The sequence below is a fragment of the Cyprinodon tularosa genome, unplaced genomic scaffold (assembly GCF_016077235.1).
Source record: "Cyprinodon tularosa strain WSP-4 unplaced genomic scaffold, ASM1607723v1 ctg62, whole genome shotgun sequence".
Classification (NCBI taxonomy): Eukaryota; Metazoa; Chordata; class Actinopteri; order Cyprinodontiformes; family Cyprinodontidae; genus Cyprinodon; species Cyprinodon tularosa.
In genome coordinates, this window is record NW_024039363.1 from 1,223,413 (window position 1) to 1,244,783 (window position 21,371).

The 21,371-nt window shown below is 39.2% G+C and overlaps 1 protein-coding gene across 3 annotated transcripts in view; it reads right to left on the reverse strand.

Annotated features, from left to right (window-relative positions):
* Window positions 1–62: 62 nt before the first annotated feature.
* The window catches only part of grid2ipa (glutamate receptor, ionotropic, delta 2 (Grid2) interacting protein, a), a 36,307-nt gene continuing 14,998 nt past the window's right edge, over window positions 63–21,371 (reverse strand). For 2 of the 3 annotated variants that reach the window (XM_038307725.1, XM_038307727.1), the window contains 19 exons: window positions 18,955–19,230; window positions 18,008–18,093; window positions 17,785–17,854; window positions 17,068–17,360; window positions 16,214–16,369; window positions 15,886–16,050; window positions 14,781–14,884; window positions 14,537–14,684; window positions 13,777–14,105; window positions 10,982–13,306; window positions 8,692–8,779; window positions 5,094–5,183; window positions 4,816–5,012; window positions 4,555–4,710; window positions 3,916–4,002; window positions 3,668–3,797; window positions 3,465–3,583; window positions 3,224–3,388; window positions 63–2,489 (listed from right to left, as the gene is read on the reverse strand). In XM_038307725.1, coding sequence (XP_038163653.1) covers window positions 2,409–2,489; window positions 3,224–3,388; window positions 3,465–3,583; window positions 3,668–3,797; window positions 3,916–4,002; window positions 4,555–4,710; window positions 4,816–5,012; window positions 5,094–5,183; window positions 8,692–8,779; window positions 10,982–13,306; window positions 13,777–14,105; window positions 14,537–14,684; window positions 14,781–14,884; window positions 15,886–16,050; window positions 16,214–16,369; window positions 17,068–17,360; window positions 17,785–17,854; window positions 18,008–18,093; window positions 18,955–19,230 — 5,065 coding nt within the window. In that variant the 3' untranslated portion in view covers window positions 63–2,408. The remainder of the gene's footprint in view (window positions 2,490–3,223; window positions 3,389–3,464; window positions 3,584–3,667; window positions 3,798–3,915; window positions 4,003–4,554; window positions 4,711–4,815; window positions 5,013–5,093; window positions 5,184–8,691; window positions 8,780–10,981; window positions 13,307–13,776; window positions 14,106–14,536; window positions 14,685–14,780; window positions 14,885–15,885; window positions 16,051–16,213; window positions 16,370–17,067; window positions 17,361–17,784; window positions 17,855–18,007; window positions 18,094–18,954; window positions 19,231–21,371) is intronic. The other variant, XM_038307726.1, reaches the window with a different exon arrangement.

Below are 21,371 nucleotides of genomic sequence, written 5' to 3' on the forward strand. Positions count from 1 at the left end.
CCATTCTCTTCGGTGTAACACTACTACAGAAAAATCAAAACAAAGCAGCCTTTATTCAACGCTTTATCATTGTTTGCATTTATTTATCACAATAAAAAATACAGTTGTAATTTTTTAAAGAGTTTCAATAGAGAGCAGGGCTTTAAATACAACATTCTGTCACCAAGCAAAAACAGCATATATTACTTTATCACTTAAAAATAGCATTAACGGCTTTTAAAACATTTCCTTCCACAGTTGCATTCAAACAGTTAAAACTAAGGTAGGCAGTTATATACAGGTCCTTGCAAAAATCTAGACCCCTTGAATTTTTCCACATTTTGTCATGTTAAAACAAACCAAAAATATCATTTGACAAACACAAACACATGAACATGATTTATTTTTTTGTCTTTTACATTTTTGTAAATAAACATATAAAATAGGCCTTCTTTATCATCATATAACTGTTAAACATCTGCTGTGTGCCATAAATTAATAGTGCATCAAAGATCAGATGAGAAAAGAATTTATCTTTTTTAACCCATACCCGGAGTTATTATGGAAATGTTAAAAACATTTAAAGTTGGAAGGGTCTAGTCAAACTGGGACCAAAATCCAGTTAGATTTGATGTTTAGCAAGTGCTGCCCATCCAAAATGAGGGAGGCTGAGCTATTTGGCAAAGAACAAAAATGCAAAACTGACTAACAGTGGCAGCAAATAAATTTGTGCCACACTTTTTTATGTGAAAATACAAAATACTTTCTACTTCTCAGTTATGCACTACCTTGTTTTAGTATGTTTTATAAGGTCCCAAAAATATCAATTAAAGGTATAGTGCAGGATGTTCTTTTTCTGGGTGGATCATTTAAATAAGGGGTCCTTCTAATTGTCAATCATTCTGGTGATATGTTTAGGTTTTCACTTACCGGTGATGAGTCTGACATAGTGGAAAGTAAGCTTGTATGAGCGATGCAAACAGCAACTTTTAAACAGAACACGCATGAGGAGAAATGGGCTTGTGCATGCTCTCCCACGCGTCTAATAGGGTTAAGCGGGTTAAGGGTTGTGCAGGGGCTTTTTTTTTAGGGTTGGTTGTCAAAATTCACAAAAATCCTCCACTATACATTTAACATTTGTGATTGTATTTTGACAAAATGTGAAAAAGCTCAAGGGGTATGAATAAGTTCGCTATTGTAGTTATGTGTAATATCAAGGTAAATCTGTTTTATTTTAAACTAAAAAAACATCACTGAATTATTGCTACAGTCTGCCTAGAAACACATTAAAATCCAGTTAGATAAAACAGAATTAAGGAAATGTAGGAATAATGAAAAAAAAAAAGCAATAGGGTGCTCCAAGGAGTAGCATTTACATCATTTACACCGTCTCCGTCTTTTTAGTCACCACATCATACATCTCTGTAAAAATGTAATGACTGCAGTAGCTAACAGAGGAGCTCTGACATTCACACATTGCATCGGCCCACTTTAGGACTGAAATTATCCCAATTCTGGAATCCTCCCTGTATACAGATTGCATTATTTTCTATAAAACAAACAGCTAGCTGCAGCCCACATTAACACTGTATTCTATAAGAAGGATGCAATAATTACAAGCATCATCCATAAGCATACGTTAAGAAAGTGTGCACATAGTGAGGCTTAACCAGACAACAAATAAAACGACATTTCATCCAGCAGCGTCAAACTCCAGTCATTGTGTGTCGGCTTTTGTTTTAACACACAGAAAATAATAATCAGCTCACTGAGGAGGATATTCAGCCATTTGATTGAGATTTGACCAGGGATATATCTAAAAGTTGCAGGACGCCTGCTCTGAGTTTTTACACTCCCGTTTTGTTCTTAGGAGAAACTACTTTGGAAGGAACATTTGTTAAAGAGCCTATGTTACATTCAGAGTGGTGGGCGTCTGATGAAAGTAGAGAACAAGTCTACTATTTCAACAGCTTCTGTGATTTCCACAGAATCATATATTGCAGTGAGTTTTAATCAAAGCTCATACCTTATTCAAGATTTAATAAATATAATTGTCTTATTCAAAGATATGCAACAAATATTTTACCTATATTGTCATTGTACCGGAATACACGGGTGCTTAGAGAAATACAGCTTAAACTGCGGCATATTAGCGACTATCTATCGTTCAGACAGTAAAGATATGCTTAAAAACTGGATAAAGTTTGAAATCAGAACCTTTTCATTGTTTTCTATGCATGAGGGAACATGAACACTACTGATGTTCAGGGGTTCAGCGTAGGAAAAAATGTCCAATCTTCCATTTTCCTTCTTTTATTGATGCTGTGTCCACAGGTTTGTGTATGTTCAGCATACATTGGGTTTGAATCTGTATGTAAAAGGTTTCAGCTGCTGTAAGGTTCAGTCTCAGTTACACCTGTGAATGCATGTTACCAGGCCTGCGGGGAGGCCATTCGAGGGCTTCTGGGGCTCTTTGGGATTTCTGTCGTTTGTTGATCGCTCAGAGCTCTCTGCAGTGAAAAACAACAACAAAAAGTAAAATTCTGTTATGTTTATATTTATGCATTTAGGAGACACTTTTATCCAAATCGACTTATTTACTTAGTTATATCAAGTTATTGTATGTACAGAGTGTTGTAAAGATTGAATTTTTTATGGTTTTATTGGGATTCTAAGTTAAAGAAGACAATGAGTAGTGCATGAAAATAACTCATACTGGTCCGATTATTTGGAAAGAAAAATATGTTAAGTGTAGTGTGCATTTTTTGTTAAGAGGCTTAAGTCAGGTCTTTGCAGAACCAACATTTGCTGCAGTTTAGGCAGCATTTTTATTTTTTTGTTTGTTTGGTTTTTGCAGCTTTGCACATCTAGGGACTGGGCTTTATGCTCATTCAAAAGCACTCATTGATTTAAAACATTGTATTGCAGCTCATACTGTATTTTAAGCCTTTTTTACTAATTGTCCTTTTGTCCTTTACATGCAATTCAAACTAAATAAAAGTTATAAAAGGTGAAAATGTTCAAGAGGTTTTTATGCAAATATTGTATGCATTTACACATTTTTTTTTTCTGTTTTGCAATTCATGTTTCAAATTTAGCTTTTTGATATTTTTCCCATTCATGGGTTTAGAAAGCTACAGGTTTTAGATTCCTTATTTAGCAAAGCAAAAAACAAAAAATGAGAGAAATGACACCTTCAAGTTCAGATTTGATAAACAGAAGTGACTAAAGCTACATTTCTTACCTCAAACTTGTTCATAAACTCAGCAAATATACCAAAGAAAGCCTCTGTTGTTGTAGCTTTGCTATCTTCACCAAAGTATGAGGCTGTCTTGCTGAACTCTTCCATGGCTCTCTGTTGGAGCGATTCCAGGGACTGAATTGCTGGATGACTATTTTCCAAGAAGTTCTGCACACATTAATGTCAAAGAAGCAATGCATCTCATTTTACCAAGAAGATAATTATCATTCTTTTTGAAGGATACACTCATGACAACAGCAAAGCGATCCTCTGCAGTCGCAGGCATCTTCTGACAAGCTGAGCGGATATCCTGGATGGTCGCGTTTATGTCATTCACATCTGAAGTCACGGTCCTTTGGTTCACTGACAAGGTTTTTGGTGTAAAAATGTTACTTAGATCTTGTTTATTCCTTTTACAAAATTACAATATCTGATGTGGTGTTTTACCTTTTGCTGCAAGAGGGACCATTGTAAGATCTTTGGAAAAATCCAATACTTCCGGAAAGTGTTGACACAAAGACTTAACCAGGATGTGCAGAAACGTCGACTTCCCATCAACAGTTTTAGTTGTGCTCAACTGAAAGTAAAATGAGAAGAATGTTTAATGGATAAGCGAAATTAGAAAAGATATAAGAAGATCCAGGAAGAACCAGGTCTATAACAAACAAAAATGTATTGTTTTAGAATTACAGTACCTCTGTCAGAAAGTTGATCTTGAAGCCTGTGGTCTTGTTTGTTTTTGGTTGGCTGTTATTCAAATAATTTCCCATTGCCAGCACAAACTAAATGAAAGATTGATGCCATTAGGGAAAATTGATAAAGAAAATACCCTCTCAGCTACTCATAATAACTGAATATCCAAACTGTGCTTTACTGTTTTGATACTCTCCTTGAACTTTTTTTGCATTTAGCCACATTACAACCACAAAGCTCAAAGTATTGTATTGGGATTCCATAGCACAACTCAAAGTAGGACAGGATTGTAAAATGAAAGAGTTTTAAATCTAAAGATCAGAAAAATCTGATTAGGATTTCCATTCAGCTCCAGTTTTACTCCATAAAGTCATAAGATGCAGTGAAGCCATCTGAGCAAGTAAACAGCTAATTAGTCAAACAATGAGGTCTGAAGTTGTAACATGAAAAACTTGGAAAATGTTTAAGAAAACATGTGAAACCCTTTGCAAGGCAATGTAAATTATTTCTTCCCTGTTCAGTATTTCTTCAGCTGACTTAATTATGAGAGTTTTGCTTATGCAAAATGTGTTTTACCAAAAGTTTTACACCTATTTCCACATGTTTTCAGTTTTGATTAATTCACCGGAAAAAAGGGGTACCTCTAGTATCTTAGCCAGTTTCTTGCTGGTCTTCAGCTCCATAGAGGCATTGATGATACAATCAAAGGCTCCCCTCAGCTCCTCTGTCTTCTCCTGAAGTGAACACTTAAAGAGGAGACTCTGCAGACGGGTGTTATACTCTGGTACAGACAACATCTGACAGACATCAACAATAACCCCCTGATCATCCACATGATGATGATTCTCTGCTCATTTACACCAGTACAACTGCAATAACAAAACAACGTGCCAGGACTGTACCTGGAGCATGAACTGGTCCGGCTCGCTGAGTTTGCTGGGGTCCTCTCTGTAATCTTTATATTTTTTCACCTCCTCTGCATCAGGAGCGTACAGCAGAAGCTGTTTGATGTGGGCGGCTTCCAGTCTGTCTGCAGCCATGTTCATCAGTACCTGGCGGAGGTCCCCAGGAGAGAGCTTCAGGTGGGCTATCAGGATAGCTGTAAGATGACAAACAGAAAGCAAATCTAAAGTGAGAAGACTGTAAACGCTGATCCATAAAACACAACAACTAAACTTACAGGCATTGTAAGCCTTCTTATGGGACAGAATCTCTATAACATCTTTCTTCTTGAAGGTTTCCAGGTGCTGAGGAGGCTCTGGAGCAGACACTAGAAATTTTAAAGAGAAAAACATGTTGATTGATATTAAATAATTAGCATCTTGTGTCAGATTAAGATCCAGGAGTAAAAGTAAAGTCATTTCAAAGAAAATGTTTTAAAATGGTTAAGCTGGATACATTTTATTCACTTTCACACAACTATAGTGTTATATCAGGCAGTTAGTCTGCTGGGAAAGACTTTGCATGTTCCATTCTTAGGGGGTGTTTTCTCTAAGGAAGATTAATGGTGGTGCATCGCCTCATTACTGAGTTTCATCTTTATATAATCATTGAGATATATACAAATAGCCAACCACTGAAAATGTGGTGATAGTCTAAACTTAGTGGCTAATAAGGAAATGTTTGCATTAACAACAACATAAACGGTGAAGAAATCTGATTTGGATTTGAGCACTCTCAGACTTCCAATAAGCTTTAAACTTCAATCTAGATTTTTATTAAGTAGTAGATATTTAACTACAAAGAAAAGAGTCAGAGCTATATATTAATATACCATAAACTAGGATAAAAGTTGAAGTAGATTATTTAAGAAAGATACAAAAACAACTAAACACTTTAGAGATTTTGTGAAGGTTCTTTAAATACAAACTGTGGGGATATCAGCTGAACTAGGACTTGATCGATTGAGTTTATTGACTGACTTTATTGAGCTCACTGTGGAGAAATTTACTTGTTACATCAGCTCAATTGTCAGAAAGATGAAGAAGGTGCCAAAAGGAGGAAAATGTGCATGTGGAATATACAGTATAGAATACTGGGAGAAGTCTGTAATTTTCATCATAGGTGTACACTTATTTACAACTAGGACAGACAAAATGAGAATCCAGGAAATCACATTGTAGGAGTTTTAAAGAATTTATTTGTAAATTATGGTGGAAAATAAGTATTCGGTCAGCCACAAACCAGCTAGATTTCTGGCTCTCACAGACCTGTAGCTTATTCTTTAAGAAGCTCTTCTGTCCTCCACTCATTATTTGTATTATTAGCACCTGTTTGAACCCGTTATCTGTATAAAAGATACCTGTCCATAGCCTCAAATAGTCACACTTTAAACTCAACCATGGGCAAGACCAAAGGGCTGTCGAAGGACACAGGAAGAAAATTGTAGACATGCACCAGGCTGGGAAGAGTGATTCTACAATAGGCAAGCAGCTTCGTGTGAAAAAAAAAATCAACCGTTGGCGCAATTGTAAGAAAAAGGAAGTGTAATGAAGAGGTCTTCATTCTTAGGACTATTTTCTATGTAAATAACATGTATGTAAATGACTTGTAGCACGGGACCTTTGCACTTTATTAAAAAGCAGCTTGGTTAGCACTAGGACACTATTTAGCACTGCACTTTAAGCATAGATTTGCACATAAAGAACAATTTGCACACAAGGTTTTTAAAATATTTATTTAATATTTTTAGGTTTATTCTTTTATTCATGTATATTACTTATGTTAGCCAGATTAGATTGGGTGGATGGCCTTCCTTCACATGGTGTATTTAACTCCTCCTCATGGCATTTTCCAGATGCCATCGTGTGCTGACGACTTCAGCCCACAGCTGTTCCGACTAAAAGCAATTTATCTGTCGTGTCACTGGAATAAACTTTACATTTTTACTCCTCTTTTTAGTAATTGTCAAATAGTTTTACCAAGTTTTGAGTTAAGAGTAATTAAACGAAGTAGCTTGCTCCTAGGAAAATAACCTGAAGGGAAGTTCTAAGGTGTAATCGCCTTCAGGGGGACATGACTTTCTTTTTTAACAATATTTGTATTTTAATGGTTGGCATATAGCAGTTTGTTCCAGGCTCTGCACAGCTGCTCTCCATTAACAATTGAGGTGGTTTTCTGTTGCAAAAGAGAATTGATGTTTAGAGCAAGCAAGGGTTACTGTTTAGAAACTTTAGCAAATGTTGGTGTAAAATCTGTGGTGAGCGCAGACGAAGTGGCGTGGTGCTAGGAAAGTGACTTGCCTGTCTTTTCTGTGTTGTTTTGTCTAGGTTGTTTTGACAAATGCTTCCCCAGGGTCCAGACACCATTAATAGGTTCCAGGAGAGACCATGCAAAATGTATGGCGAGCTGTGCACATAGTGTGTGGGATTTCTATGGAGTTTGGGTGTAAGTTTAAAACAGAAAATTTTCATTAAAAAAAGGTGAATGTGTGTGTTTTTTAGATGGAAGTGAGGAGTTAAATTTCATGGTAAAACCATTTCATGGTTTCATTGTAATGGTTTAGTGACTAAACTTTAGTCCATCAGCTGTGTCTATTTAAGGCAGAGATTGGATGTTTGATAGAAAGCTGAATGCGGTGAAGCTGAATAAACCTGCTGATGCTCTCACTTCAATTTGCCAGATAGTTTCATTTTCTCACTGGAAATCCAGCCGAGAGGTCGTCTGGTGACAGAAAGACATACAAGACCACTGATAATCTCCCTCGATCTGGGGCAAAAGGCAAGATCTCATCCGGTGAGCAAAAATCCCAGAACTACACGGAGGGACCTGATGAATGGAGGAAGAAGAATGCAGAGTTGCATCCCAAGAACACCATACCTACTGTGAAGCATGGGGAAGGAAACATCATGCTTTGGGTCTGTTTGCGCAAAGGGGAGAGGAAAACTGATCTGTGAGGGAAGAATGAACAGAGCCATGTATTGTGAGATTTTAAGCCAAAACCTCCTTCCATCACTCAGATCCTTGAAGATGAAACATGGCTGGATCTTCCAGCTTGGGAATGATCCCAAACTCACCGCCCGGGCAATGAAGGAGTGGCTGTAAAAAGCATTTCAAGGTCCTGGAGTAGCCTTGCCAGTCTCCAGACCTCAAACCAAAAGAACATTTGTGGAGGGAGTTGAAAGTCGGTGTTGCCCAGCAACTGCCCCGAAACATTGTTGCTCTAGAAGAGTTATGCATGGCGGAATGGGCCAAAATACCAGCTACAGTGTGTCCAAACCTGGTGAAGACTTGCAGGAAATGTTTGACCTCAGTCATTGCCAAAAAAGGTTATGTTACAAAGTATTGAGTTGAACTTTACTTATTGACCAAATACTTATTTTTCACTAAAATTAAGAAATACTACCATGTGGTTTCCTGGATTTTTTATTTTTCTATTTTTTTTTTTTCATCTCATAGTTAAAGTTTATCTATGATAAAAATCACAAATCACTGATCAGTGATTGTGAAAGTACTTCTACTTTCACAATCACTGGTTGACTAAATACTTTTTGGCACCAGTGTGCATATATATATATATATATATATATATATATATATATATATATATATATATATATATATATATATATGACAGGTGAAGTCTCTTATTTAGCAGGATTATTGTACAGGGTATTAAAATGGGTATTTATACAGAAGGGTATATATGTATAGCTATTGGACTGGGTATCAAATATAAACAGGTTATTACACAGGGTAATAGTAATTGCACAATACATGTACATAATGTACCCACACTTACACATTAAGCACAATAAGATCATATTGCATGGACTCACATGAGCTCTTCTGTGTACCAAAGTGCAGCTCCAGGTCCAGATATTTCACCATGTCATGCAACTTTTCATAATCAGAAGTTTCTCCCAACTTCAAAGAGAAGATAAAGAAAAGAAATCCCTGAATCCTTTAGTTTAATCCCCACACAAAAAAAATGGACTTGGAAACCGGATTGAGAAAAGGCCTGATATTTTATCCATTCTTAGTGCATTTTAAAAGGGTTCATACATCTTTGACTCCTATTTTGGCATGTGTGTGCAAACTAGTATAAGTGAGAGAAAGCCATCCCTGCAAATCATCTGAGCAGAGGCTTTGAAATGGTTAAGGGTATGGTGGAGGATTTTTGTGAATTTTTGAAGAGACCCCCCCTCTCAACTTAAAAAAAAACAAAAAACGCACATGTACAACCCTGTACCTGCTCTCGAGATGAAACGTCTATTAAACGTGTGCACAAGCCCATTTCTCCTTGTGCACGCTGTGTTAAAAAGTTACTGTTTGCATCTTTCATACAAGCTTACTTTCCAAAAGAAATTTTTTCCACTATGTCAGACTCACCACCAGTAAGATAGCAACCTGGGGACGAGCACGTATAACGGCCTTACGTAAATCACCTCAGTATCACCTGAATGAATGACAATTAGGAAGTCCACTTATTTTGATGATCCACCGGCAAAAGAACGTCCTCCACTATACCTTTATGAACTGGCATGGACGTTTCTCTAAGATTAATTAAGTCTTATCTCTAAGCTGGGAAAAGGGTTGCAATTGATAACAGATCAATCTCCATCCAATGTGCATAAGCTTCAAGGGATATTGTGTAACCACTTCTCTTTTTTACTGCCTGAAGTCAATGACTGCATTTACATACTATATGTGTTATTGTGATATTACTGGTGTATTATTACCTCCACTAATAATCAGATCCATTTTCATAAGCGAGGAACTTCGTATAACACAAAAGGCTGGTCACCAGTTAGGGAAGCACCATAACAGTCTGCCATCTTGAAAGTAAAGAGCCTGGTGAGGGACAAAATAGTACTAACACGAATTAACAGCGCGTTTCCCTTTTCTGGCAGATCAGTGTTATTGAGAAGCAGCGGGGAAGATCATTTTGAGATGCTAACACAACAACTGAAAGTCTGCACTACTACAGCACAATGTAGGACCATGTGTATGCAGCAGCAGCACAAGAAACGGTTTCACCATCCCCAAGAAAATGAACTTAAAAGAGTACAGAACCCAAGACATTAAAAAAGACAATACAAATTTCTCCTGGTGGAAAGACTAATGAAGGAGAAAGATTTTAATGGTATGCTACAGTTTACATGTTTCTCCCTGAGCAAAGCTAAGTCTTTCCTTTCGGTTTAATTGGAAATTGTTACTTGTTACCATAGAAAGTATAACAGTAGATCCTGTAAACAAAAACTTATCTTATTGGTACAGAATTTTAGGTTTACATGGGTAGCTTTAGCCATGGTAAACACTGACTTTTTGCCACAGTAAATGCCAGAATGTAAGCATTCACTTCACTGACATGTCTGTGTTGTTGATTTTTGTCCTTTTCCTTTGCTTTACTCAAACTTTAATTGGATGATATGGTTACATTTGCAACACGCTTTGACACATGGCAGGTACAGTCGCTGCAATACATGTTTAAGACAGTGACATGCAAGGGCAGAGGTTGGCAATTCTAGTACCTGAGGTCCGTTATCCAAAACTTTTAGATCCATCCTTGGTCCAACACATCTTAATTAAATGGCTGAGCCACCTCCTCAGTATGCAGCCAGTTCTTCCAGAGTCCTCTCAAGCATCTAATTACTTGATTCAGGTGTGTTGAACCAAAGGCACATCTAAAAGTGCAGGATACCACCCTCAGGAACTGGAATTGCCCACCCCTGTGCTAGGGTAAAGTGTTCATCTGAGTAAAATACCTCCATTATCCCACAATATCGCTTTAAGGTATTTTCTAAAAAATCAAACCTTCTACTGTGTAGATTAGTAAAACTAGTAACATAAAGCAGTAAAATATGTCTCCACAAAGCATTAACTATGGGAGGCAGATCTGTATTTTAGGAACAAAAACTGAAAACCCTTTTCCTTTACAATTGGGCAGAACGTTATGGGCCATGATACAGGGCCATGATACATATAAGATCCCAATAAAATACTTTGAAATCAGTGCTTCTGATGTTACAAAATGTGGCCACGTTTAAGGGAAATAAAAACTTTTGCAAGCCTTTGAACAACTTGTTTGAACTTTTCTTTTTTTTTTAGAAACGTTTCTTAACTCACCTGTCCCCATATGGTTCCCTCTGAATTCTCAACCTGCTCCCAGCGCAGCCTCTTCACACTCATGTGGTGTGAGTCCATCCGAGACAGACTGGGTCTTGGCAGCGGTGGAGGGGAGCATGGGGGTGGAAGAGGTGGTGGAGGAGGTGGTCCCATATGCTCTGTGGGATCAGATAGGGAGTGAGGGAGGGACTGGGGCTGACTCTGGGATTGCTTGTGGTGAGTTTGGGCTTGATGCTGCTGTTGGGACTGCAGGAGGTGATGCGAGGGCTGAGACTGTGGACGGCCGGTTTGGGTGGCGGACTGGACATTATGCTGTGACTGATGGAGCTGGGGTAGGGGCTGGAAGGTGGAGTGGGTGGGTTGGTGAAGTTGGAGAGGTTGAAAAGTTGAGAGCAGTGGCTGTGGTCTATGTGGCTGCTGAGGAGGATGAATGACCTGAATGTGGTGTTGGTAGCTCTGGGGAGGAGGGGGCTGAGGGGTCATGTGGTGGATGTGGTGGATCTGAGGTGTACTGGAATGGTGGTGAGTCTGCTGGATGGAATGGGGTCTTTGAGGAGAAGGTTTAGTGGGCTGGGGTTGATGGATTTGTTGGATCTGCTGGTCTTTGTGTCTTCCTTGTAAGGACACATCTGTCTGATGATGGCCTTTGATACTCCTGCGACTCTGATGGGACTGGCTTTCACGTGTAAACTGGACTGGGAGGGAGGCAGGTTCCTGCTGAATTTCATTCAAAATTTCCGTGGAGGAGTGATGCGCCTTTGGTTGGAGCACTTGACCGGCTTGATGGAGGAGTTCTGTAGATGAGTGATGGGGCTTGTGTTCATAGACCTGATGGAGAAGCTCACTTGATGAATGATGGGCTTGGCCTCTGTGCATCTGGTGAGCCTGATGGAGAAGTTCGGTTGAGGAGTGGTGAGGCATCATTTGCTGCATTTGTTGAGATTGGTGTAATAGCTCAGCCGAGGAGTGATGGGCCTTGCCTTTGTGCATTTGGTGAAGCATTTCTGATGACGAGTAGTGAGCATGGGCCTGTTGCATTTGCTGAAGCATCTCAGTTGAGGAGTGGTGTGCCTGGGATTGGTGCAACTGATGGAGCATATCATTGGAGGAATGATGTGCTATACCTTGGTGGAGTATCTCTGTTGACGAATGATGAGGTTGGGGTCTCATGCCTTGATGACTTTGGTAAATTCCCTCTGCATACTGACCTTGCTGGCTAGGGCGGGCGGATTGGTGAGGGGAGGGCTGATGTGGTGGAGGCGCTGAACGAGACAACCGTCTGTGGTGGTGACTCTGGTGGGCCAGTTGCTGCTGCTGTACTTGTCGCATCATGTAAAGGGCATGGTTGGCATGTTGATGGGGGGTCTCTTGAGAGGGGAGCGGAGGCAATGACTGATGTAGTTGTTGGAGAGGAAGAGGTGAATGGGCTTTTTGTTGTGTTGGCTGAGCAGGCATAGACTGGTGACTTTGGTATATCTGCTGCATTTCTTCAAATGCTTGCCGCTCCTCATAAACTCGGCGCTCCTCAAAGGCCTTTTGCTCCTGGTAGGCTTGTAGCTCCTGTAGTGCCTTCTGTTCTTTGTAAGCTTGATGTTGTTCATGTACTTTTTGTTCCTGGTAAGACTGGTGCTGTTCATATGCTTGTCTGTCTTGGTAGGCTTTCTGCTCCTCATACATTTGCTGCTCCTCAAAAGCTTTTTGCTCCTCGTAAGCCTTCTGCTCATAAGCTTGTCTCTCTTTTAAAATTTTCTCCTTAAAGGCCTGTTGTTCCTGATAAAGCTGTTGTTCCTCATAAGCCTTTTGCTCCTCATATGCTTGCCTCTCCTCGTAAGCTTGCTGTCTCTCCTGGTATGCTTTTAGCTCTTGTAAGGTGGCTCGGACCTGTAGATCTTCTCTTGTAGGGAGGACTTTATGCAAAGAGTGGCGTTTTGGTGGCAAATTACTACGTGGAGGTGGTGGTGGAGGGGGGCCAGATTTCCGTCGGATTGGCACATATGCCCTTGGCATGTGCTCAGGAGTGTAGGTAGTAGATTCCTGCTCTGGCTTGTGTTGAGGCTGACTTTGTGGAGGTGCTGGAGGAGGAGGGGGTGGGTCATTGAACTGAACAGGCGGAGGTGGAGGTGGTGTCATAGGGGGAGGAGGAATGTGATCAGAAGAAGAGGAATATGTGAGAGAGGATGCGTTCTCTTCACCGCTGCTGCTTTGGACGTCACTCGGACTGCTCAGCTCTGGAGCCACAAAGCCTCCATTTTCTTCCTCATCCACACCGAGCTCATCTTCATTATCTTCATCGTCTTCATCTGGGAATCCCATCTGCACAACATCCTGACATTAACACCAAGTACATACCATTAGACCTTTAAATTCAGAGTGAAACCTGTGGAAAACTTGAAACAAAAACAGAACTGGCAACTTTCTCTCACTATGTCTTAACATTGAATATAGTACATTTCTGATTAAGTAATGTAGTTTATAGTTCCAATGGATGTTCTCTAAAGTTACTAAAGATTTGTACATATCAATTGAAGCATCTCCAGTAATCCGTGTAATTGTGCCCTCTATAATTATTCAAACTCCCTGAGAATCACTTTTAAGTACGTATTTAAAGATTTATCTACAGATTTTAATCTTGTTACCTTTTATAAAGGTAAAGGCGGTATGCCCCAATTTTCATTTGGAGACTAATTAGACACGAGTTGAAACATATTACTGGTTAGTTAAGTATCTCATTTCATTTATCTACTATTAATTCATCACTGAAAAAGATGCCATTTTCTGTTTCTTGTGTTGACTACCTCTTCGTAGTCATTGTCAGGGTTCAGGAAGTCATCAACAATCGCAACCCTCTGTCCCAGCTGCTCGCTCAGAGCGTCCAGAAAGCGATCTGTGTCTTCTGAACGGGGAGGTTTGGAGAAGGTGTACCGCCGTTTGTTGCTGCGGTGAACAGGTGGGCTGGACGGGAAGTCTGTTTCCAGAGGTGAAGTAGGAGGGCTGTCCAGGCTTATGTAGGGATTAGACTCTCCACTGTTCTGGCTCGTCAAGCCTGGTTGGTAAAACTGGGATGAAGGTGGACTGGGAAGAGGATCTGGCCATGAAGAATGAGGGGAGGAGCCTTTTCGTCCCCCTGAGATAAATAATAATTATTGATATAGACACTGAGAGCTTATCATTAAAGGTATAGTGGAGGATTTTCACAAATATTTGAAAAGACCCGCCCTTTTTCCTCATGCATGCTCTGTTTGAAAGTTGCTGTTTGCATCACTCAAACAAGCTTACTTTCCACATGAAGATTTTCAATTCTTCCACTATGTCAGACTCACCACTGGTAAGTGAAAATGGGGATAAGCGCGTAGGACGGCCTTACGTAAACATATCCCCAGAATGATCGACAATTAAGAGGATCACTTAATTTGATGATCAACCCGTAAAAAGAACATCCTCCACCATACCATAACTACATTGGCTTTATTGGATTCAAAAATTAGTTACTTTATTCATGTATGTAATTTACGCTATCTTCTCTTGGACCAAATTACAAATATACATTTTATTTACCTGTGTTAGCAATCGACATAGGAGACCCTGTGCGCGATAAAGGTTCCAGGTCCAGCAAACTCTCAGTAGCAGGAGGAGGGCGACCTTTTAAAGACTTGGACCTCTTGGCTGAGTACATATTTTCCAATTCAGCATACACAGCTGACAGCTTTTAACAAGAAAAATACACACAAACCGTTATAAGACCGTTTCAACAAATATTAAACAGTGTATATTCTTAATAAAATTTGGCAGTGCTGCATACATTTGTGAGATTGTTGGGAGTCTCAGGAAGAGATGTTCCATCTCCTGACTGCCTTTCTCCTGGAGCCAACCTCATAGTCTCCAGTCCTTGCTCTGTACGGACACCTATGTGCATACAATAACTTTATACATACCATGGTTTTGATATACTTTGGTAGATGTTGAACCATTTCAGCAAAACATCGTAGATGATAGAGTCTCTAATTGTTTGCCAAAACATTTATTAAACCATAAAAAATTCAAATATAACTGAAATCCATTGTAACTATGGAGCCAAATAAGCCACCACGATCATGTAAAAGATCAACATTAGATAATAAAACTCAGCATGCAGTCTTCTTAAGTCCACATTTGCCATCAGATTTGGTAATTTTGTTTGCCCTAAAATGTAGTTTGGCTGCCATAATAGGAATGTCCTGCTTAGCTGCATACATTTCACCATCTTAATGTGGTGTGGAGCTTCAATACCTCAATGATCTTTTTAAATGTCTTTGCCCCCCGGTAGAGCATAACTATTATTGCGTTGCCAGAAAGTTTGCTTATGCTGTGGCTGCAGAGGTGTCCTGAATGTCAGAAGAACTTGGATAAACCATGGAGATGTGGTTTTTAGCCAGAGTATCCCAAGCTGTAGGCCCACTCTGAGGGCATTTCTGCCAAAACTCATTTTAATAATATCTTTAATCTCCTCTCCATTTCCTTCCAAGAGGAGGGAAATTATTTTAGACAGTAGAGTCAGTAGTTATGCTATATCAAAACTGACATCCAGATTGACTCCCTTCTAAGAAGACTGAATGCTTTAAATAAATTAAAAAGGTGTTTCAACAAAATATGGTTTTAAGGGTGTGTACACCAACCAGGTCATTGTGCAATTCAAGTGTTTGTATCTGCTGCCCTTAAGAATTTAGCTTTGAAGTTAAAGTGTAGATTACATGAATCACATTAATGGTGATACAAGTTTTGAAACGACTTCTCATAATATCTTTGATGTCGCACATACCTGACATTTTGCACATTTTACATTTAAAGATTATGAGAGTGAGTCTGACACTGCTTGTGGTCTCAAGTGTTAGTTTTGCTCCTGATGCAGAGATATCAAATTTCAGTACCCATTCCCAAGTGTGTGCCAATGACCAGGTCATCAGAGCTACGTCCCCTAACACTACTCCTGTATGTGGTCCCTGTCACCCTCATGGAACTGCTACGGCGGTGGGGCTCAGGGGCAGCAGACTCAGGCTCCGGAGGAGGAGGGGGAGGAGGAGGTGGTGGTGGAACTGAAAAACACATACAGGTCATGCAGAGGAAGAGGAAACAAAGTTTGCAGGATCACAGCAGTTCAGCATATCATTGATTTACCTCCAGATAACCAAGAGACTCTGAAAAAAGAGTCTATTTGAGCCAATATCCAGTGAAATATTACAATAAATGTGAACAAACCTGGTGCTTTATATCCAAGAAATCGAGAAATTTTGTTCTGGCAGTGTTCCTGTTCTTCATAGGTCAGCAGCTGGTAAACAAACTGCCAGATCACCTGTTTGGCTGGAGTATCAAGCACTGGGAACACATCCACAATTAGCGTGTCGACGTTCCTGTAACCAAGGAAGCACAGGCAGGGTGACAGAGGTGACCTGGCTGTCAAGCCATAGGTCACACTGATTTGGAAAAAAAGTGTAGGTTAAACTCAGGGACTACCCTGCAGACATGTGATCTAAACCATACAGAACAAACATGAGTGGTATAAGATTTTTTTTAATTTCTGCTTTAATCTGATTTAATCAATACATCCTAACTTTTGATTTGTGTAAAAATGTTAATAAAGTATGACAATACTTACCTGTCGCATAAAATTTTAAATAATAAGGGATCTAAGAAGTTTAATTTAAGTGCAATCTTTAAAAAAAGTCAGATAACAAACAACTTTAAAGTTGAAGTAAAAATCTATTTTACTATATTTTACAACAAAATAAGAAGAAACTAGAACAATAAAATATATTTCAAGATCTCTGGACCAAGTCTAAAAAGCCTTAATTTCCTTAATATGATGATTGTATAAATATCATCAAACAGAAATATAAAATCAAATAAAAACAAAAGTATTTATCAAATATATAATACAATAATATATAAAAAATATGAAAAATATAAATTATAAATAATATGAAAGGAAATACGAAAAAGATTTGTTTTAATAAATATTTTTGCCCAACAAATGTTTGTGTTTTTTTATTTCTGTTTCTGTCTTTTTACTTATTTGTACCACAAGTTGCAGTGTTCTACACTCTGGGTCCACAGCTGAAAGAAGTTCTCCAAAGCCTTGCAGATGGTATACCTCTCCTGGATGGTAAGCAGATGTTCCAGCTGTTGTCCAAAGGTGCGCCCCTGAACCCTGATGCTGGGTGGCAGGATGTCAGCCACCCACTGCAGAGAGACGAGCACCGGAGAGCGTGCCCGGTCTGTGGAAACGCCGCCCCCGGCAAGGTCCTGCTCGGCCAGGGGAAAAGTAGGCGGGCCTTCCTCCACTACCAGGGTTGGCATGGCTCCACTTCCTTGGAGCATGGACACAACTTTTTCATGAGAAGAAGTCCTGCAATTCGAACAAAATGTACACAAAACAAAGTGCAATGCAGAAACATAAAAAAAACTGCTTTTGACTTGGATATGGAGAGAAAACAGAAAAAGAACACACTATTCACTGAAAAAGCAGCAGATCCTTTTATGCTTTATTCTTGAAATAGCTACTGAGTTGTGACATGCTCTGTACTCACAGAAGACAAACACTTCTACATTCTTTTATCCATGTCCTTTTCATCCCTTGTCTTTAAAGTTAAGCTATTTTTAGACAAAAATGGAAATATGCAGTGTGGTAGCTGTTGGACCCACAAACAGACACTCTAACAGCCAGACATGTTAAGATGTTTAACATAGTTTATCTTATGTGGCATAATTAGCTCAGTTTGAAGGAAAATATGTAAAAATATATATACGATCAACTTAATCAGGAAGCTAACCTCATGTCCAGTCCATTCAAGAAAAGGATCCGATCTCCTGGTTTTAAACCTGCCTTGTCTGCAGGGCTCCCTGCAGAGCAGCAAGAATAGAGCAGGGATAACATTTCACAATCACTGCTTAACAGATGTGTAGCGTCATAAATATGTAACGAATTTCTGTTTACTGGTGTGCAGTTAAAAAGAAAACCCAAAACAAACACAAAAAAAACATACAAAAACTTACCAGGGATGATTGAGTCAATCCACACTGGAGCATGGCCTCTGAGGGTGAAGCCAAAACTCATGTTGCCCTTACAGACTCTCACTGTCCTGCAGAGACAGATTTCAGGTTATATTAAAAAAACAGTGACTTCAAATGCAAAGACTGAAAAAGAAATGAATGAATAACAATATAATGATGATGTTTGGAATATGTCATTATAGACATAAAAAAGATGTTTCAATGGGTTGAGATTTTAATCAATGCACCTATTTGTATCCGCCTTTGGTAACAGTTAGCATTCTGACTCTCAGGGGAAATGCGAGGGGTTTAGAGTCAGCTGCTGCTTGGTGAAACTTAGGCCCAATATTGTTTATCTACAACCATAGCTCTACCTACAGCAGAACAAGGTATCTATTTAGGTTTGCTCGGCTTCATTGGGTTTGTTTGTTGCACTCCATATATTAATTATCCTTTCATACACAACTGATTAACTGATACTTGCATCTTATATTTCTAATTAGTTTTGGTATATATTTGGCTATAGTCTGTATTTTTGCCATTTTAACATTGGCAGATTTTCACCAGAGTTTTTGTCACTCTTACTGTTCAAGATTATTTAATCAATTTTCATTTTGGACAAATATATCGCTGAGTTGGGGAGGATGTACTTCCCCTGGTGGAGAAGTTTAAATATCTTGGGGTCTGTTCTCTGTTCTCCCACCAGGAGGAGGCCCAGGGGCAGAAGAGGATGGATGGATGGATGGATGGATGGATGGATGGATGGATGGATGGATGGATGGATGGATGGATGGATGGATGGATGGATGGATGGACAAGTATAGCTTGAGTTAGCTGGTCTGGCCTTGATTACAGCCTGATTAACTGTTGTAACTTTATTCCAGCTGAGTGTGCAAACATTCCTCCCTCACCGATTTCCCATAAGAACCAAATTATTACTTGATACAGACCTGCAGTTGGTGGTGGTGCCACCAGAGTGGCCAGCTATGAGGGAGGTGGTCTTGCGCATGCCTCTGGCAGGTGGCACCACGCCTTCCTCTGCGTGGGTGCGTGGCACTGAGCTGGCCCTGGTGGAGACGAGGAGACGCTCGGGGTGGTCCTCGCTCCTGCTGCGGCGGAGGTGGCTACGGCTGGGGTCGCTGAAGCTGCGGCCCTTCAGTCTGCTCATCAAGCTCTGAGAGACAACCTCGTCGAAACGCTCCCGGTGCTTTTTGGGAATGAAGATCCTGGCCAACATTGCAGAAACACGTAATAAAAAAAAAAATCAAACTGAGAACAAAAGCTTAAAATGATAACATGTCAACATTTCAACACAAATCCCCTCTAAAGTTTGAGTTATTGCTTCCAAATTTCTTCAGGTCTCCACCGGAAAACTAATAGTCCATTTGCTTTATAGAAGGACAGAAACAAGTTGAAGAAACTAGTCCAACATTTAAATAAGAGTTCTCATGCTTGCGTGCGATGAGCACAGCAGCTGTAGGTAAAGTGTTCAGAATCAGTACAGCTCACTGCTACTAATCCAGAAGAGGAGGGAGCTGAGTGTAAGAACACCTCTGGGAGAAAGCACTCCACTCCCCAACGGATGGTATTTTTTTCTACTCTTATAATTCAACATATTGCTCCTTTTAAAGCAAAGAAAGCTAATAACTGAAGCAATAACAGTGCATTTTAGCCTGTGATAATTGGTGTGTTGAGCAAACCTTCTGTAAACTGGCTCATAGTGCATTTTCTGTGCAGCAGAAGTTAATTTATTCAAATAAAAAAAGTAGTCTAAAATGGAAAAAGACAAGAGGGGTTTGCATCTGATTACTCCAATGCAGAACAAAATAGATATGCTTTTCAAATCCCTTTTATGACATTTTACTTCCTGCAGGAGAATTCCTCATCTCTCATCAGTTAGGATAAAGAAAAGTTCCTTGCATAGAGAATGTGTTTTTTCCCTTATCTTCAAGAGCATTAACAGCATATAAAAAAAGTAAAAGGCACAATTTTAATGAGTGGTCAAAAATCCTTAATTTCCATCTCAACTGCGTAATGGTGCTAGCTCACTCATCAATATATCTCTTGTTTTTGTGTCTTAGGAGTTTCTGCTGTGCAGAGGAGGGAGAGAAAGCCTTTGGTTTCACGGAGTGCATTATTTCCGAGATGCCACCATCATACATAGGACGACTTATCATTCAGGTTGAGCAGTGAAGTGAATTAAGTGAATTAAATATCTTCTCTGTACAGATTATGCCAATTCTAAGCCTGATCAGCTCTGACAAGTAACTATCATAACTGTCTAAATGTAAAAAATCTGGGGCCTCATTTATAAAGCATTGCATGGAATCCATATTGATTTTTAAAAACATGTGCATGCATAAAATTTAAGCAATTTGTACCACAGAGTTTGCATCCAAGGCGCCACCTCATGTTCGGCCCCCTGGACGCCCACATTCAACCATAATTGCTTTATGCAAAGCACCACTGATCAATATTATTTAATGATTACCAATGGCAATCAGACAGAGCAAAAAAAGAACAGTTTAACCGAGGCATTGGTAAGTAAAGTGGAACATTAGATAAAGATATTTGGTAGTCACCGTAACAGGAAGTGACACCGACAGAGTCTGATTTATGGACTGGACATTATGGATAAATTCAGAGAATAATTTTGTTCCTCAAAGAGTGTTCAGACAAATAACCCCCTAACTCTACCCTAGTCAATATTTGCTGATTATGTTGGAAACTTGTAAGGAAATCTGCACTGGTAAAAGCTGTAATTAAAAAAATATGGGAAAGCAGTACCAATCTACATCACTGTGATAAGCAAAAACTGGTTGAAAAGACATTTAAAAGAGAAAATGATTTACATAGAAACAATGTCTACTTTTGGTTAAAAAGTGAAAGGTGAAAAGCAGTAGTTTTCAGATCATTGAAAAGACTTTGAAAACTGGGTTTGAATGGTCTTTTCAGTGTCTTTTATTGGACTTAAGTGGGAAAAAATCAGACTGACCAGATACAGCACAATTTTCAACAACTATTTCTGGACAAAATCAATATTACAATGGACCGACCAAAAGTGGCCTAAACACCACCATCTAAATGACGTCTGGTGTTTGCGGGGAAATTCACCTAAAAAGACTTTATTGGAGGAAAATAACAGAGGCAGATGAGTCAAAATTTGAAAGTAAATCCTTCCCAATTACAAACATTTAGGGATTTTTTTTACAAGACTGAGTCCTGGTCAAAATATGCTATCATGTTACATACTAAGTAAAGAAAAATGAATGCTGATTTTAAATCAAACAGTGCTTCAACAGTCTTAGCTAAAGGCTATGAACACATAAACCACAAATTCATCATTTTCATCTGTCATATTATATAT